This window comes from Arachis hypogaea, chromosome 5 (genome assembly GCF_003086295.3).
Source record: "Arachis hypogaea cultivar Tifrunner chromosome 5, arahy.Tifrunner.gnm2.J5K5, whole genome shotgun sequence".
Classification (NCBI taxonomy): Eukaryota; Viridiplantae; Streptophyta; class Magnoliopsida; order Fabales; family Fabaceae; genus Arachis; species Arachis hypogaea.
In genome coordinates, this window is record NC_092040.1 from 103981174 (window position 1) to 104001387 (window position 20214).

Sequence of the window (20214 nt, forward strand, 5' to 3'; positions counted from 1 at the left end):
CGTAAAAATAATATTTTAAATAAAAAATAATTAATATTAAAATTTTTAAATACAAAAATAAATTATATAGATATTTAAGAGATAAATATAAAATACATGCTTAAAATAAATAAAATATATAAATAAAAATATTCTTGAGAAATAGAGTACTTCTATTTATATGTTTTATTTATTTTAGGCATGTATTTTATATTTATCTGTTAAATATTTATACAATTTATTTTTGTATTTAAAAATTTTAATATTAAAAATTTTTTATTTAAAATATTATTTTTACGTTATTTTTTAAACTGTTATATTGTTTCTTCTTTAAAATAATATAAAAAATAATTTTTCATGAAAATCATTTGTTTAATTATTAAGTAAATAATAAAGTACTAATAAATTAAAATTTAAAAGAATAAAAATACTATAAAAAATACTTTTTAAAAAGTTAGATTTTATCATTTTAAACTTGTGTTATTAATTTTAACCATTTATTCATTTTTTTAAATAATTTATATATGATAAAAGATATATTTATTTGTTTAAAATACAAATTTTATTATTATATTTATATGTTCCTGATTTTAATTATATTTTTAAGTACTCTAAATATATTTATTTTATTATATTATATTTTACATACAAGTATATATTCTATCATGTAATTAAATAAAGATATATTTTTTAATAAAAAAATTTAACAACCAAATTAACTATTAATTATGTTGATAAAGAGTGATTAAAAAGAGAGATCGAATGAGAGGATAGGAGATAGCGATAAGGTCAGCACTGGCTATATTGGGAAGGACGGCAAAGTTACGAAAACGAGTTAACGACGTCGTTAAGAGATAATGACGATGATATTGGCCCTTCTTTTCACGACGGCGATGATTGGAAGGATGTGAACTACGCAATGAAGAAAGAATGGAGGAGTGGAAAGGTGTTTCAATGTTCAATTAACGGAAGTGAGATTTTGATATTTTAAGAAATTATATCATTACCATTCAAATAATAAATTACAAAATAATTTAACTATGATTAAGATGATGACCAATTCAAATTTGACACATCATAAAGGATAACTTACATGTTATTTTAGAGAGAGCTCGATAGAATTCACCAAAATATTAACGTCCGGGCAATTATTTTTTTATTTTTCTTGAAAATGCAAGCCGTCAAGGAAATTGATTCTCTTTTTTCTTGTGGAATTTGTATATTACCATGGCGTTTTTATTCATATATTCGAACACGTGTTTGTAAGAATTAAATGATATGCAAGTTTTTTTTATTCAAATTGAAACTGAGTAAATAATAAATTTACAAAATTATTCCATATATATAAGCAAAACAAATAGAAAAAGTCATGTAAACAGAAAATACAAGTACAAATAAAAGTGAAGATGGATTATATGTAGTCATTTGAAATGAAAATGTCGTTATTATTTCTATCCTCTCCTCTCTCTCCCATCCTGTAATTTTAGTGGTTCTGTTGGTGGTGTCGGTGGCTGAGAGCTAAATGGAGGACGACGTATATGCGGTATGGCTGGCGCATTACTGAACAAGCCACTCTCTAACTTCTCCCACATAAAAGAGTACATGTATGTAAGGGTGGAGTTACATGAAATATTAGAGAGGGCTAAATTTTTACACAATAAAATAAGATTAAAATAAAATTTTAAGGGGACTAAACTGAAATTTACATATAATTTACATGTAAAAAATTAAAATTAGAGAGGCCATCACCCCCTTTCTATGTATGTAACTCCGCCCCTGCATGTATGCGATCGTGTTCTTCTATTGGTCTAGATTAGATTTTTGGGTAGGAATGTAGGATTTGGTTTATTGGAGACAGTTGATCTTCATACTTCTAGTGAGCAAGCATCCACTCGTCCTGCTTCTACTAGTAGCATATCTCCAACTTTGCATATCTTATTTTGTGCTGCCGGAGTCTCGTTCCATGTCATATTGTAGCTCCCTGTTGAACAAGGTAACTTGTTCCCTTATGTCCACACTTCTACGATAATGGACTCAACATCGAAAAATCATGGAGTAGTCATGGTGGAGACACGACCTATACCATAAATCCTCCCCTGCTTACAGGAGCCCACAGTTTGCATCCATAGCTCATACTCAGATATAGACGCTGATCAACCCCTCAGCGATCTAATTCACACGCTCCTCTTGAGCCCTGATAAGCTTATCATCGAACTCAATTTGGCCAAAAGTATTAATTTATAAATTATAAGAATGAATACTTATAAGATTTTGATTATAACAAATATCTTCTAGAAGACTTTATTTTGATGAGACTATTGACCTAGCTCAATTTTCTAACAAAAGGATTTAGAATAAGTAGATAGAGTCATAATGTATCATATTAATCAATGAAAAAGTAAACAAATTAATAATCAACTTAAACAACTAAATGATACAAACATTTTTTTCTTTGTTGTCATGTAGCTAGTGGATCCTCCAATGTGAGTTCAAGAGAAGTTGTATGAATTGTGAGACTTTACTCACACTATAAGTAATTTTGGACCGAGTGATAGCGAGGTATAGCAAGCTTCCCACTATTGAACGATACAGAGGGATCAGTAAATATGGAACCACCAGTTGCTGATAACTTCAGCATGGGTGGATGAGGAGTGTACTACAATCATCTACACATGCTTTCTTAAGCAAATCAGTGATGTATTTTTGTTGGGAGGGTAAATTTTTCCTAAAGCGAAGTGATGAGTAACTTGACTGCCAAAAAAGTATTGAAGTTCGCCCATATCTTTCAAGGCAAATTTCTTATTTAGCTTCACAATCATTTCAACTATAATGACCTCAAATTCACTAGTAAAGGTGATATCATCTACATACACAAGTAAGAATGTTCTCACACTTTTCATCAAGTTAGTGAAAATCGAGATATCAAACTTAGTCGGAAGAAAGCCAAGTTCTCGAAGCTCAGTAGCAAGCTTGTTGTACCATGCTAGAGCCTTTGTAAGCTTACACACCAGCGTATTATCACCCTTCACATATCCTTGAAGCTGTCACATATAGATATCTTTACTCAACTCACCATGTGAGAATGCATTATTAACATCTAGTTGTCTGATTTTCCAAGAATTAGCCAAGGCCAGAGACAAGATTTGGCGAATGGAAGTAGATTTTACCACAGGGCTGAATGTCTCATTGAAGTTAACACCAGGGTATTGAGTAAAGCTCTGAACCATCAAGCACATCCTATATTTCTGCAAAGTGCCATCAGAATTGAACTTAGTACGAAAAACTCACTTCCGGTAGCTTATCTACTAGGAGGCAATGGAACCAATCTCTGTGTATGATTTTAAACAACGTATCATACTCTATATCCATAGTTTCTCGCCACCTTGGATGATTCAATGCATCTCTCGCTATCCGGGGCTCTAATTTAGTTAAAAGATCTCTTGGCTTCTGTATACCCACTTTTAAGGGCGGAGTTAGATGAAATAGTAGAAAGGGACTAAGAATATTTATACAATAAAATAAAATTAAAATAAAATTTTAAAAGAGACTAAACTAAAATTTACATATAAAAAATTAAAATTAGGGAGACCATTGCCCCCTTCCTCACTTTCTCACTGTGTGGCTCTGCCCCTGCCTGCTTTAGCCCTTGTGATCATGGGGTGAGCATTCGGAGATGGAACTTGAGAAGTAGAGAAAGGAAGTTGTGGCAGATCATGAAGGAGAATTTCGATATCTGAGATTAGTATTGGTATAAAAAAGGAGAAAAGGCAAGCGGTTGGGTTGTAGAATTTGAAGAAGAGAGGGATTTAGACGCAGATAAAGCGGGAGGCATAGTTGAGACAGGTTTAGGTAATATAGGTATAGAAGGAATTTGGGAGGAAGCATGTTGCAGTGGTACAAGATTAGCTGGCTGATGAAACTCTAAAGACTTATCCTTAAAAGAAAAAATTGATTTATGAAAACACCACATTTTGGTGTGATCACAACTTTTCCAGAACTCATGAGACATTTATGATGACGATACACACCTAAAACACTAATCTGCTCAATCAAATGACCCACAATATGCATATCTCGACAGAATTTGCTTGTTCCTCTTCTTATTTTTTATTTTTCTCTCCTTCCCTTTTTTTCACTCTCTCTTTATTCTCTTCAAGTGTAAAATAAAAAGTAAACTACGTGCTTGTGCTATTTTTAAAAGCTTTGTTCGGTGTTATTTCACCGATTCTAACAGAAAAATTGAGATATTTTTTTTTTGTCAATTTCACTCACTTAAAATGCGAAATTGACATAAAACTGAATACAAGTCTTATGTCGCTTTTACTGCTGTGAAATAATGATACAAAGATGTTGTTACTAATTTTGGTGTCTGTATTCGCAAAATTGAACTCTTCTTTAATTTTGTTGGTACAATCTACAAAATTAAACAGACTACAAAAATCGTGAAATAATACAGAAAAATATAAATCTTGGTATTCTTAAATAAAATGGTAAATAATATTTTTTTATGTAAGTAAAAAAAAAAATCCTTATTTTATTTCTCTGGCATAGTGAAGCCAAGTCTAAGCCAATAATGTAGTAGTAGTCATCGTTTTCAACCATCCCTCTACGTGGCAGCCAGTTTATGCATCGTCTCCAAACTTTATTGTATGCATATGCACAATAATTTCACATGTGTCTGTGTCTTAGTATCATGGTGAACGTAACAAAGCCTAAAATGTGGGCCCAGAATCTCAAACAAATATCCCGACGAGTGGACACTCTATTGTCTTCCCTCTTCCATTATTATCACTTTCCATTGCATTAGCAAAAAGATATTCATGTTATTACTAGTACAATTTTAAAGCAACCAATATACGATAATGCAATTATACACACATGCATCTTATACTGATTAAGGTGTTAAGAGAATTCGACTAATTGATAAAACAAATCTAATTACGACTAAGAAGAAATTATTAATGTTCTTGTCTTGTGATAAAGAAACATTGGTGTGTACTTCATTCTTTATTTTAATATTATTTACTCCGAAATTATTATGCTTAGTAGTTAAAAATTTGAGGGAAAATAGAAGTAGAAATAAAGGAAACATACAAAAATATAAGTACTAATCAATTGATGTCTTTTTTATATTTATTATTATAATTTTGATTATTATGTTAGAAAAGGTTTTATTTTTTTATAAGTAAATTACCTTTTGATACAATGTACAAAACATGTATAAATATATATAAATACGCTGCGATTGATTTAGTACCATTTTTGATCATATAATACCTCAATTATCAAACACATCCCCAAAAAAATTGTTTACTTCATGTTGTAAATCAGTTTCTTTCTCCACCATATCTATTATATACCATTTATTGTTTTCTGTCTATTCTTTTATCTTTCTGACTTTATTTGATTTCGTTAGAAAATTAAATGAATAAAATACTCTAAAGAACACAAAATTTACTCCATGAAAAATATTTATGCACCTTAATATTCGCCCAAATTAGGAAACCAAAGCTAATCTTACGACGAGCAAAGATTCCCTTTAAAAAAAAAAATCTAACATTAGGACAAGCAATCATCTTGTGCCATGATAACACTGCAACAACCACTTTAAAAAGAAAACAAAAGGAGATTGTTTGACACAATTATTGTCATTCACATTTTTGTGCGTCAAAAGAAGAAAGAAGAGAGAAGAGAGAAGCATGGGTGAAAAGAAAGTCCCAGATGTGTTGCTGAACACAGGTCACAAAATGCCAGTTCTGGGCATGGGAACTTCAGTGGAGAATCGTCCTTCAAATGAAACCCTTGCATCAATCTTTGTTGATGCCATTGAAGCCGGGTACCGCCATTTCGACAGCGCCGCCGTGTATGGAACAGAGGAAGCCATTGGCTTGGCTGTCAAGAAAGCCATCGACAAAGGACTCATCAAGGGCAGAGATGACATTTTCATCACTTCAAAGCCATGGAACACTCATGCTCACCATGATCTTATTCTTCCTGCTCTCAAGGCCTCACTAAAGTAAGCAATCATCTCCTTACTCCAAATTTTATTTTATTTTATTTTTCTGTCTTAGGCAGGGTAAGAATTTCATTCTAGAGACAATTTTATTGAGAATAACCTGTGAGATTTTTCAGTAAAGGTGCTTCTAAAATTAAATTTGATAAGTCATATTAGTCGAGTGATCAGTCTACTCGTGTTTGAATTCGTGCACTTGTGTTCATGACAGATAATATTTGGCCTGCTGGTTTGAAGGATATTACAGAAAACTATATAAAATATGTAAAAGTTTACAATTGAATGAAATGATTAAGCATTTATTTATGAGGTACTTGAGGTAACTTATGTTCATATTTTTAATAAATTAACATTTTAATTGAATATATAAGATAATAACATGTTTCAACATAAAATATGATTCTATAAATGATGAAAAAACATTTCTTAACTAACTTTTTCCTTTTCCTAATTTCTTTTAGAAAAAGGGTTAAAAGAAATTAAACTAAGTAATAACTTTATGTTCCAGTCCTAGTCTCTCACTATGCTAATTTTACTTTGAACATATTGTTATAGAAAGCTGGGAACAGAGTATGTGGATCTTTATTTGATACATTGGCCAGTGAGGCTTAGACATGACCTTGAAAACCCAGTAGTGTTTTCCAAAGAAGATATTCTCCCATTTGACATAGAAGGGACATGGAAAGCAATGGAAGAGTGTTACAAATTGGGCTTAGCAAAGTCCATTGGGATATGCAATTATGGTATCAAGAAACTCACCAAATTGCTTGAAATAGCTACAATCCCCCCTGCAGTTCATCAGGTTTCGTGCTTCACTAATCAATCTATTTGTTTTTGCCATTTTGCTACCAAACTATTACTAGGACAAACCTTAAGGTGAATTTATTAATATTTATTAGAGAAGTATTTGTTCTTTTTAAAAGTATAAAGTATATAAACTAATCTTTTGTATATAACAAACAAAAATGTTTATAGACTTATGTTCGTTGTTTTTAAAAGTTAGACATATTTAGAAACATTTATAGAGATACTTCTCAATACTAATTTGTAATTTTTAAAATTAATAAAAATTTAATATAATTTTATATATTAAAAGTGAAAAAAAACTTATATATTACTCTTTACTTTCATATTTATTATGGTCATTTTAGTTTTTAGAAATATATTTTTATCAAATATTAATATTGTAACTTATATTTATAAAAATAATTTTTATTTTATTTTACTAAATATAATTACTATTACTTTTGAAAAAAATATTGTCTAAAAAAGATAAATAACTTTGGAAAAATATTGACAATATCAAACTCAGCCTTAGGTGTCTAACACATAATGAAAGAGTGGCTTACTGGCTTATTATATATTAGGTTAGGTTGTTCACATTATACTTTTGATCAACGTAGTATAATTTTTACTAGATTGTTGTTTTCTTTTTTGGGACTGATTTTGTAATTTTAAAATATTTAATGACGACTTTGTCCTTAAATATATTAGGAGTTTATCTTTTGTATTAACAATTTTGCTAAGTAATTAATAAGGATTTAGCCAACAATAAGTTAACAAGCGTTTTTGAACTGCATTTTATACTAATTAATTGCCATTAATTAATAATTATTTAAATTTTAATTTAAAAAAATACAAAATTAATTATTATTAATTGCAATTGTTTAAAATTGGCTGGTTAAGAATTATTTAACTATACCTTTTTATGTATTAATTATAAGAATTAAGTGATAAGTATTAGAGAGATTAGTTCCTAAAAAAAATATTAATAAAATGCTACTACCTTTAAATTAGTCTTTATAATTAGAGTCAAATGTCTTAACTTAAACTAACTTATTCAGATTTATTATGCTAAAAGACTTTAAGTACTAATATATAAAAATTATAAATTCTCAGATATTTATTTATCACTTTATTCTAATTAAAATGGTCTCAAAAATCATGATAGTAAATTATGGGTTTTCTTAGGTGGAAATGAACCCATCTTGGCAGCAATGGAAACTGAGGGAGTTTTGCAAGGAGAAAGGAATTCATGTTAGTGCTTGGTCAGCACTTGGAGCTTATAACATATTTTGGGGTTCAGGAGCAGTCATGGAGAATCCAATCCTTAAAGACATAGCAGCTGCCAAAGGGAAGAATGTAGCTCAGGTAATTCAAAGTTATGAACATGGTCATTCATCACATCCACTACTTAATTAGTCATCAAATTACACACGAATCTCATGATTTGTAAAACGTAACAACACTAATCTCTTGTAAAATTAAGCAACGTTGAGCTTAACGTGATACTTCTATATTTTGCAAAAGATGAATTGGTCTTTTTCTATAGTTTAGATGACATTCATTACGTCTAAAATAAAGTTCACTTTTAGTTTTGGCTTTTATAACTTTTTTGTTGTTTTTTTCGTTTTTATAAACTAAAATTTAAAAGTTATCTATTTTTATTTAAAATTTTACTAACTCGTATTTTAAGGACATATTTTAAATATGTGATAACTTTTTTCAACTTTTGATATGTTCAATGTTTTGAAAAAAATTCAATAACTTTTAATAAAATATAAGTCGTCAGGTCAATATTTAACTTCCTATGCAAAAATCAATTATGAAAACCAAAACAAATAAATAAATAAATATTTTATAAAGACAAAAAAAATTATTTAAAAATGATAAATTAAGAGAAATTAAGAGGTAAAATATGTAATATTATCTATTCTGATTTCTGAGTGAAGATCAATTTAATTGCTTCCTAAAATTGTCAATTTCAGGTAGCACTTAGGTGGACATACCAACAAGGTTCAAGTGCAATGGTGAAGAGCTTCAACAAAGAGAGGATGAAACAGAACATTGACATATTTGATTTTGAGCTGAGTGAGGAAGATTTAGAGAAGATCAAGCATGTTCCACAGCGAAGGCAATACACTGGGGACATGTGGCTCTCTGAGCATGGTTCTTATAACACATTGGAAGAACTTTGGGATGGTGATGTTTGAACAAAATCAAACATATCTTCTAAGATCTTAATTAATTGCTAATAAACTCTATGATTTGAATTTCACTTCTTGTGTGTTGCCATGGTTGGTTTTATCTTTATATTATATATAGTATGTGGACATAACTAATCTAAGCATTTAGTTAAGAAATGTATTTTGGTTGAGAACTTGAGTGGTGAATAAGAATGTGACATTTGTGTATGTGAGGTTTAATTTCCTCTGTCATATTCATTCATATTTGTAATCATGGCCACGTGGCCCTATTGTTATGAGCCACCATTCAAAGGTTGTGCTAATGCTCTATAGTTTTTTTATTTTTCTGAACAACTATTTCACTAAAAGATAAATAAATAAGTACAAAAATCAATCCTTGTGAAACAGAATATTCTCTAGTGTAATTTTTCTGGAGAATGATTAAGATTTAGGAGTCTATAAATAACCAACAGTTTATAAATAATTCATCAAAGATAATAATAAATTACTAACTTGCTAAAAAGATTTTCTGCCCCAAAAATCAATATCAATATTACTTGTTAGCAGTGTTTTTTTTTAAATTATATATACACTTTTTTTTCATAACTTTTTTAGGGAAAAAGCTAAATTTTAATTATACACATTTGAATGTAAGAGTTTTTTTTTTCTCTTATAAAAATATACCAACAAAGTGTATGAATGTAAAAAATGGTACAAATACATTTTTTCTTTTGCATTATCCATATAAGCAGTGGTGGAGCTTAGTTCAAACAAGGGGTGGCCATGGCTCCCCAAAACTTTTATTAAAAAAATTAGTAATACTTTTTTAAAAAATAAAAAATAGTTCAATTGGCTCAAATATTTTATTATGACTTAAAATACCAAAATTTAATCTTCATCTTTTGCTTTTATTGCACAATAATTTTTAGTTTTAAACATTCAAAATATATTGGATTTGGAATGAATTGAGTGTATTCGCATTTCGCAGTTCTCTATTCAATAAGCAATACTCTCTTTACCTTTGAGTTCAAATATAAAAAATTAGGTATTTTTTATTTATGTAATTTAATATTATTTTATATTTTACCGTTTATTTAATTTAATTTTTTATATGATAAAAAATATTAGAATATTCAATAAGTATTGATATTATTGTATGTGTATAAATTGATAAAAAAATTCAATAAATATTATAAATTTTAATATTTGTCCTTCTAATTTCTTTTTTACATATTTTACTGGATATATATTCAAATTTTTATATAAAATAGTCATAAAAAATCAAAGAGTTGATGATGCATTTTTTAAGAGGAAGGCTAATATTCAAAAAGGAAAACATATAACTTTTATAATATCAACATTTGTAGATAGTTCTTCTACTTTAATGAATCACGAAGAAAGTAAGATACAACCTTCAAAAGTTTAAAGAGTTACATCTGATGAGTTTGACCTTAATTTTTTAGAACGATACCCTGAAAAATAATTTTAAATTTGACAATATTACCCAAATCAGAGAGATAATGTTAGACGAGCTTATCTTAAACGAGATTCATATCAAAAGCATCTTGACAATTATCTTCTATCTGACCCCCCAAAATTTCGTTTCAAGCTCTGCCACTGCATATAAGTAAATTGTTTAAGAATCTTGCCAAGCTTGAAGAAAAATTTGGCGCTATATATTTGAGTAAAGCAATGTAAAAGTGATTACAAATCAAAACAAATACACTATGTATTGTAATTAGAAAAATATTTTATGATAGTAAATGAAACTAAAACTCTACATATCTTTTCCTTTTTCTTATGGTGTCCATCAAAAGTTGTTCACATATGACTGTGACCTACAATTGGGTGATAATGTTTCCCAGTTAGATCCACCGTTATATACTTCATCTCTCCCTAACTAATTAAATGACAAATTAAATCCCATAATTAAAAGGCTCATTCAAATAAAGACGTTTAAAATGTTTTTTCAAAAATATTTTTTAATAATTAAAATTTGATATATATAATTGATTAAGTCGTATTATTTTTGTCAAAACTAAATCAGATAAATTGATTTAGCTAAAAAATTGGTAAACTAAATCTTGAATGAGTCTAAATTAATATTTTTTTTATAGAAAATGACTACAATAATCTTATTATAAAAAATCATTAAAATACTTTTATTATATATATATATATATTTAAATTTTGAGAATCATAAATCATACTCTATGATGGCAAAGAGAGAAGAGAATGATTAGGATTTAGAATTCTTAAAATTTATACATATATATATATATATATAATAATAATAATAAGAGTATTTTAGTTATTTTTTATAATAGAGATATTGTAATTATTTTTATAAAAAATATTAATTTAGATCGATTTAAAGTGTAGTTCATTAATTTTTTGGCCAAATCAATTTATCTGATCTAATTTAAAAAAATAATACAATTTAATTAATTATATATATTAAATTTAATTATTAAAAAATATCTTTAAAAAATATTTTAAATATCTTTATTTAAATAACTCTCTAATTGAAAATATCTACTAGCATCCATAGCACAAAATGACAAATATTCAAGAATACAATAAAATAAAAGTTTAATTCGTTTGTTGGTCTCTATAGTTTTATAAAATTTATAATTAGATTTTTAAATATTTTATTCTATTAATTGAATTTTTTATACTATTTTTAATTTTGTAATTAAGTCTTTTTTAGCGTTAATTAAATATTTTTTCACAAAGTAAATGTATCCATAATTAAAAACTTGATTAGATCTTTGACTATATATTTTTTTTAAAAAATATTCTATTAAATTACTATTTTTTATATGAAAATGACTTATTTACAAAATTAAAAATAATATAGATACTTAATTAAAAAAGGAAAAGTTTAGGGGTCAGTAACTTTTGTGTTTTCTGACCAGCACTTAACCATCAAAATAAAAGTGAATGATCTCCCATTATTAAATGTAATCTCACACCATTAAAAATATTATTGATGGCCAATTGATGGTTATAAAATACTAAAATTGCTGGCCTTAACATTCCTAAAAAAAATTAAAAATTTAATTGCAAATTTAGTGAAACTCTGTAGAGACCACAAAATAATTAATCGTAAAATAAAGTAAACAGCTTGCATGAGTGGACGTAATATAGCCACAGCAACTCAAAATCAAAACATTGTATTATATAAAACAATAATTAAATTGATAGAAAAATATTCATTGCATTGAACCAAACAGAACATAACATAATCACATAACAAAAACATGGAATTCAAGAAAGTACCTGAAGTGATGTTAAATTCAGGGAAGAAGATGCCAATTATGGGGCTTGGAACTGCAACAAGTCCTCTTCCATCCAATGAAGAACTCGCTTCAATTTTGGTTGAAGCCATTGGAGTTGGTTACAGGCATTTTGACACTGCAGCAATATATGGCACAGAAGAGGCTGTAGGGAAAGCTGTGTCAAAGGCATTAGAGGTAGGTCTAATAAGAGAGCGTCATGATGTTTTCATTACTTCAAAGCTATGGAATACTCATGCTCACCATGATCTTGTTCTCCCAGCCCTCAAAACAACACTCCGGTAAGTATTCTATAATTAATCCTCTTTTTATATATATGTATAAAATTGTCTTGATCTCTGTTCTTAGTTTTTGTGTAATAGAAAATTAGATACATTTTTCTATTCAGATAAGGTTATGTTGACTGTTTGTTATAGTATTCGTATTTCATTATGAACAAATTTGTATTTTTTGATGTCTTTATATTTCTTTCTTTATCAAGCACGATTTTAAATGGTATGTTCGGTTTATTTAAACAAAATACTTAAAAATTTTGTGAAAAAATTGAGAATTTAGTATATGTTTGTTGGTTCAGAGATTGATATTAAAATTTTTGTCTCTATTTCTAAAATTTTAGTATTTCAGTACTTCTAAAAAATGGAGACATATGAGACTGAAATTTGTATGTAGAGATAGAGACTAAAATTTTAATAATATTTTATATCTAAAATATTCTCATTTCAATTAATTAATTCAAATTTTATTTTTTGTACAAATTAAATTAGAATTTTATTCTTATTTTAATTTCTATCTCCTAATTTATACCAAATAGAATGGGTGAGGAAGACAAAGAGTGAGGGTAGTGAATGTTTGAAATTTGAGGAAGAAGATAAAAGGGGTAATTTGGGAATTTTATTAAAAAGTTAACAAAAAATTACGGTTTGAGTACTATTGTCACACAGAACCCATCTTTTATGGATACAACGTTAGTTTTTTTTGTTTGATGGGTACTTTTATCAGCGTTTGCAAAATTCATAGGTACAAATGGTAGTTTTTCCTTTATTTCAATTTCAGCCTTTTAATTTTAGTCTTTTAATCTCTATCTCTCTGCCAAACACTAACTTAATTCCTAAAATGTGTAAATATGTATTCGAAATACATATTTTTTTGTGAATATTGCACATTTCAATGCACGTGACTACGTGAGATACTGAGATTAGTATAAATATTCATCTCGAATGTATAACTTCTGAGATTTGTGCATTTATGTTACGTATTTATTTAGGTGAATATTATAGTGTCTATCACTTTTTACCTATGTTACTAAAAAATGTAAATAAATAATATTTAATAAATTTTATATAATTTTTTTTATTTTAAACATTTTATTTTTTATTTTAAAAGAGAAATTAGGCAATTTAAATATCATAACAAAAATATCATAGAACTCACCATTTATTTATTCGAAGAGTGCTTACATGTTTAAATGCGTAAATTATCGCATAATTATGTATATATGTAAAAGAAATATTTATTTTATTTATATATAAAACCTATAAACAAGGCTAAAAACTTAAATTGAAAAGAAAAGATTGAGGTATATTTTTTTAAATCATATTTAAGTGGGGTGTTTTCTAATATACATGCATATGAGGATCATCATTATAATGGATATATGATGATAGTGTGAGTGATTAAGTTATCTGGGTTGGAATTGATTAGAAAGCTGAGGTTGGAGTATGTGGATATGTATTTGATTCATTGGCCAGTGAGGTTAAGACAAGATGTTGAAGGCTTCAACTTTACTGGTGAAGATGTGATACCATTTGACATAAAAGGAACATGGGAAGCCATGGAAGAATGTTATAGATTGGGATTAGCTAAGTCTATTGGTGTTAGCAACTTTGGCATAAAAAAGCTCACACAACTCTTGGAAAATGCCACTATTCCTCCCGCTGTTAATCAGGTATCAAATTTTATCATTAGCTGATGAGAAATTCTTCCAAAATCTTGAATCATATAGTTTAGTATGCACAAATGTTTCATGGTTGATCACCTTCACTAATTGTGTAATTAATGTTAATTATATATTCCAAAACTCATATACAGTTGACTAGAAACACATAAATGATGTTATATTATATCTGATATGCTCTACTACCGCACCGCCACCATATAAGAATACCTTTTAGGCGGCCTAAAACATGAAGAATAATATATAGTTTCATTTTATTTTATTTTATACTAAAATTCAATCTTATTTAGAAAGAGCGAGGAATAACAAGAAATAAATTTTAGAAATTTTAATCATTAAAAAAAAGTCTAATACCATATAATAAACAATCTCAAAAATTTAAGTCAATAAAAAAGTATATATTAATAATTAATTGTTATTTCTACAAAAATATTTTTATGTAAAAATAGTATTATGAACTTTTAGATAATTCAGTTAAATATATTGAGTCAAATATATGAAATTATCTAACTGTTAAAATATATTGATTTCTGAAAATTAGTTGAGTAAATTAATTTGATCTCTGACTTTTAAAATAATAAAATTTTTAATTTTAAAAATATAATTTTTTGTAGTTTTTTGTTCTAACTTTTTTTTCCATATCTGTTAATGTAAGATTAACGTAGACAGTTAAATGTTAGTGATGGTAATGCTAAAATTTAAAAAGGAGTTGAATCAAGTTAATTTTAAAATTAAAATTTTTTTTGCTCTGTTTTTGTGAGAGCAGATTAAGCAGGATATTTTTTTTTGTTTTTGTCTCTAAAACCAGAACACAATAGAGTAGGGAAGAAGAAAATCAGACAAGCATGTATCTTAGTTCAGTTTACATTTGTGCAATAAAATCTATATTCAGTCTTCATCCACTATAACTATGGTAGAATTTTTTTTATAATCAAACTGATTACAACATCAATACTAATAAATTACAACCTAATTCATCTATTATTAACTACTAAACTTCTAACTAAGCCTATTTTCCACCAACTGCTATCCCAACTTAACAAGAAAAACCCAACTAGTTCATTGACTACATAGTGCTATCCCAATTTGGCAAAAAAAACTAATTCTAGTTCAACAATAATTAAGTACATATAAAATTTCTTTTGACTTTTTCAATATATCTCTCTTACCTCTTTTCTCTCATGATTTTTTCAATTTTTTTCATCTCACTATAATTTCTTTTTTTTTCAATTATAGAAAGATAAGCATCAAATAGTCGTAACAATAAAATTTAAAATGAAGATAAAAAATGAAAGAAAATAATTCTATAGGTACGAAATGATGCTCTGAATTTTTCACTTTATTTTTTTTATCTTCAAATGTTGTTAAGAGCTAGTTATATAGTGAATTTTTCGCTCTATTTTTTTTATCTTCAAATATTATTAAGAGCTAGCTATATAATGAGAAACTTGCTTCATCAAATTGGTTCACTACATTTTCTTTGTTGATTATGTCCGATATAACTGTCTTTCTTGACATGCATTGCTTTTTTTTATTTTGCTTTACCACTTCTGTTATTCTTGTAACTGTCTTTCTTGACATGTATTGTTTTTTTATTTTGCTCCACCATTTCTACCGTCGTTGTAGCTGCTCCACTAATTTCTATTGTTCATATATTTTGTTTTTTCTCTATCAATCTTTGATTTTTTTTATCCTCTGCCGTTTGATTCTTTACTGTCTTTAGTGTTGTTGTCTGTGTCCTTGTTGTCTTTTGTTTTTCATATTGTTGCCAACTGTCCTTTTTGCTCTTTCTTCTTTAGTCAAATCATGCAATGCTGAACCATCTTTCTTGGTATGATGATTCTGATTTTTTGTACTCACCATCACTATTGGGCTGAAACTTTGATTTGTGCATTGTGGAGTATTTGCTAAACTTTCATAATGTGACTTGAGATGAATATATTGGGTCTGCAATACTCATAAATCCATTAGCTCACTTTTAAAATTTTTAACCCAATAACAATATTTGTCATCATATTATCAACTCAAAATTATCTAACTCAACAGTTAGATTGGTATTGTAACAACTATTCAGATGTCAAAATAATGATGACCTCATTTTATATATAACAATAAAGCATAACAGAGTGTTGCATTGAGATTTCATATATAAATGCATGATTTTTTAGGTTGAAATGAACCCATCATGGCAACAAGGGAAGCTAAGAGAATTCTGCAAACAAAATGGGATCCATGTGAGTGCATGGTCACCACTTGGAGCATACAAAGTGTTTTGGGGTTCAACTGCAGTCATGGAGAACCCAATTCTTCTGGAAATTGCTGAAGCTAGAAACAAGAGTGTGGCACAGGTAAATGCAAGCTTATTCATTTGAAAATAATTTCAGTTACATTCTATGAACTAGCTTTTTTTTTTTTTAAAAAAAAGAGAATTCAACACATTAAAGTGGAACATGTAAGAAAAAAACAATGAAAATAAGATAAAAATATAATACTATAGGATATAATTTATTGTCATCTCTGTCATTGCCATCAACAATCAAACAGATCAATATTACACCATTTTCTATAACTCAAAAACGACCTATTCTTGATTCCATTTCCATCAACGACCCATTCCTATTAACTAGCTTATCTTATGTCAACAAATTTTTCACTTAAGCATATTCACTAAGGTCGTATTTAAAATCTAATCTCGTGAAATTGGAATTGATTTGATTTAAAAATCAAATCTTGTTTGAAAGAGATAACCAAAAAGAATTGAATTGATTTATAAATTTTATATATTTATATTCTAACTAAACTCAAATGTCTCCATTGTTGAAAGAATTTTTTTAGAATTGAATAATTTGATGTTTTAAAATATAAAAAATTATTCTTATCCTTTAAGTATAAATATATCTCTAATTGTTCGGATAAGTCGCCTCAACCACTCGAATAGGTCATTTAGACGAACTGAATTGATCTTTTAATATGATTGTGTTGGACGCGTGAATGCAAATATTAATAGTGATAAAAAAATAAATAATATACATAAAAATCAAAATGTAAAATTAGATCATTATATTAATTTTTAAGTAAAATCAGTTCTTATTTTCCATCACTAATTCTAATCATACTAATTTATTTCCAATTCAATTCATTTCAAATTAAATCAATTTCAAAAATCTTTTATTCTAAATAGACCCCCTCTAAGAGTAAATTTGAGTTTTCCACATTGCAATCCATCATATCCCTAAGGACCGAGGACATTAAAATTTTTAAGACCTCAAGTCACATGAGTTAACTAATGACACTGTTGCAATAAGAATCCATGCATGCATGTGTAACACATGGAGATGATGCAGATAGCACTGAGATGGATATGTGAAGAAGGAGCAAGTGCCATTGTGAAGAGTTTCAACAAGGAGAGGATGAGAGAGAACCTTGACATATTTGAATGGGAACTGAGCCAAGAGGAATCAGACAAGATCAGCAAGATTCCACAGAGCCGGCTTTATAAGGCAGAATTTTTTGTATCTCAGAACGGTGTTTACAAGTCCTTGGAAGAGCTTTGGGATGGGGACCCTTAAACAAGAGCTCTTTGCAATGAGGTTATGATTGACAGACTTTTACTAGTGAGTGGATTTCTTAATATTTTTTTTTTCTTTTTCTTTTGGTGTCCATCCAAAGTTGTTCACATATATATGAGTATAAACTACAATTTAAGATAATGTTTCTTAGCTAGAAGCACCTCTATACTTGCATTTTCCAATTCAAACAATTTTATTTAAAATTCTCTCTGCCTAACAAAATGATATATTTAGGAACATCTACTAGCATGCATGGATTATGGGGGCAAAATGGCAAATATTCAATAAGGCAATAAAAAACACGCTGCATGAGTTTCCAGCTTCCATTTAGTGTGTGGACAAAATATAGCCACTACAACTCAAAAATCAAATCACTATACAACAAAAACAATTATTAAATTTGTTGGGTTTAGAAAACTTGAATTATTGTATCAAACATTATTAATAAGGAAAATTATTAATTCAACATTTGCTTCAAATTGGTGGTTTAATGTTGTTATTAATGTGCAGGAAATTAAAACAAGTTTTTTACTTGGGCTAAAAAGAAATATAAGCCCAATATGATGACAATGATCAGCCTTTGTACAAAATATTCTAAGCTATGTGGCTGAATGATTTAAAAGGAAAACAAAACTATTTGGGTCAAGTAATTTGTGAATAGCCCAAAACAATTTTGTTGGTAGACCAACAAAATTTTTGGTCCGAAAATTGAAGAAAGAAGAAATAGAAAGAGAAGTGGTTCTGTTACCCATTCTCTCGTGACGGTGGAATTCAAATTTTTATTCAATTAAATTCATGCATTAGTAACTGAAAAGGAAAATTAAAATTGATTTAATAGCATTGGATGCTCCACACGTTACTCCACTCATTGGAAATTATTAGTGCGATTTCAATTTCATTTAATCTTACATTTAATGCTTTGTTTCTTCTTTTTCTTCTCTCTCTTTGTTTTGGTCATTTCATTGTCAGAGAAGAAGATAGCAAGAGCAAGTAATCAGAGATACAGTGAAGCTATGAAGAAGAAAAAAGACTAAGTTGATGATGGCTTTTGCAAAAGAAAAATCTGAATCATGGTGTAGCTAAGATCTTTGCCATTGAAAGCAAGATTTCAAGAAGAAGCTTCAAGATCTCCTTGCCAAGAATAGAAGCAAGCTGGACTTCTCACTCATATGTGTTGCTCAAGAGGAAGGTGGTAGGGCACTCTCCCTCGGAACATTTTCCTCTGAAAGGAGAAAGTGGTAGGGCACTCTCCCTCGAAATTTTTCTCTTAAGCATGGGTTTCTCTCTGATTGCAAGGTGGTAGGGCACTAACCCACGAAATCATGCAACAACCAGAGGAAGGTGGTAGGGCATGCTCTCTCGGAATATTTTCCTCTGAAAGGAGAATGTGGTAGGGCACTCATCCCTCGGAATGATTCCTCCTTATGCGCAATAGAGAGACTAATCCGAAAGTTGTCGACCAGATTTTCTGTCGAGTTTGGCACAATAACTGACATGTGATATCACAGCCAATAGGGCAGACATTCATCATGTGCATCTTCTATATGCTTACTTGCTTTGTTTACTTGAGTTTGGCTAATTGTATAACATGCTTATCTGCTTCTTGAACTACTTGTTGTATATGAATATTATATATGTTTTACTTGTTTGCATTAATTGTGATTGTCTGGTGCTGAGGAGGTTAGGTAAGTGGTGGCGATGGGATCGCACGGAGGTTAGGGTGGCGAAAGCTATAGGATACAGTGATGTGATTGGTATTAGCTAGAATTTTCCCTAAGTTTAGATAACCCGGTTTATGGTTTAAGTTCTTTTTTATTTAATTTTGTTAAGGCTTGAATATCCGTATGTGATGTGAAGTTCTAGGATTGCCTTCGGCGTCCCAGAGCTTTACATCTTACATCATCAGGCACTGTTACCATACTGAGAACCTCTGGTTCTCATTCCATATTTTGTTGTTATTTTTCAGATGCAGATCGTAATCTACTTCGGTGAGATTGCGGTTATGGTGACAGAGCGGAGTATGGTTCGTTCCTTGTTTATTTCTATTTAAATTTCGTCATAGTATTCTCTCACCTTTTGTATATTTATCTTTATGGCCTTAGAGGCTTATTTGAGATATAGGTTGTATAAGCTATTTTAATTATAAACTCTGTATCTTTCTATTTGTATCTAGTCGGCTTAAACTCCGTAAGCAGCGGCTAGATTTCTATGATTATTATATTCTTCTATTTATATGTGTTTTATTCTCTTATACTTATACCTTATATCTTATGCGTTAGTTTTGTGTGAACGTTTCACACTTTTGTAATTCTGTCTTTGAGCTTATTCCTTCATCAGGCTTCTAAAATATATTATTTCCCTATATATATATATATATATATATATATATATATATATATATATATATATATATATATATATATATATATATATA

At 28.6% G+C, this 20214-nt stretch overlaps 2 protein-coding genes across 3 annotated transcripts; both read left to right on the forward strand.

Annotated features, from left to right (window-relative positions):
• Window positions 1-4969: 4969 nt before the first annotated feature.
• On the forward strand, window positions 4970-9281 carry LOC112802406 (protein REDOX 2). The gene is made up of 4 exons (XM_025845618.3): window positions 4970-5995; window positions 6548-6794; window positions 7964-8143; window positions 8761-9281. Exons 1-4 carry the CDS (start codon window positions 5679-5681, stop codon window positions 8983-8985), a joined length of 969 nt encoding a protein of 322 aa, XP_025701403.1. The 5' UTR covers window positions 4970-5678; the 3' UTR covers window positions 8986-9281.
• Window positions 9282-12134: 2853 nt separating this feature from the next.
• On the forward strand, window positions 12135-20008 carry LOC112799816 (methylecgonone reductase). Of its 2 annotated transcripts, XM_072237681.1 has the most exons (5): window positions 12135-12538; window positions 13959-14202; window positions 16380-16559; window positions 17556-17825; window positions 18750-20008. In XM_072237681.1, exons 1-4 carry the CDS (start codon window positions 12222-12224, stop codon window positions 17778-17780), a joined length of 966 nt encoding a protein of 321 aa, XP_072093782.1. In that variant the 5' UTR covers window positions 12135-12221; the 3' UTR covers window positions 17781-17825; window positions 18750-20008. The 2 variants fall into 2 exon arrangements, with proteins under 2 accessions (XP_072093782.1, XP_025697618.1); XM_025841833.3 differs by lacking the exon at window positions 18750-20008 and having other exon boundaries at window positions 12163-12538; window positions 17556-17937.
• Window positions 20009-20214: the final 206 nt, after the last annotated feature.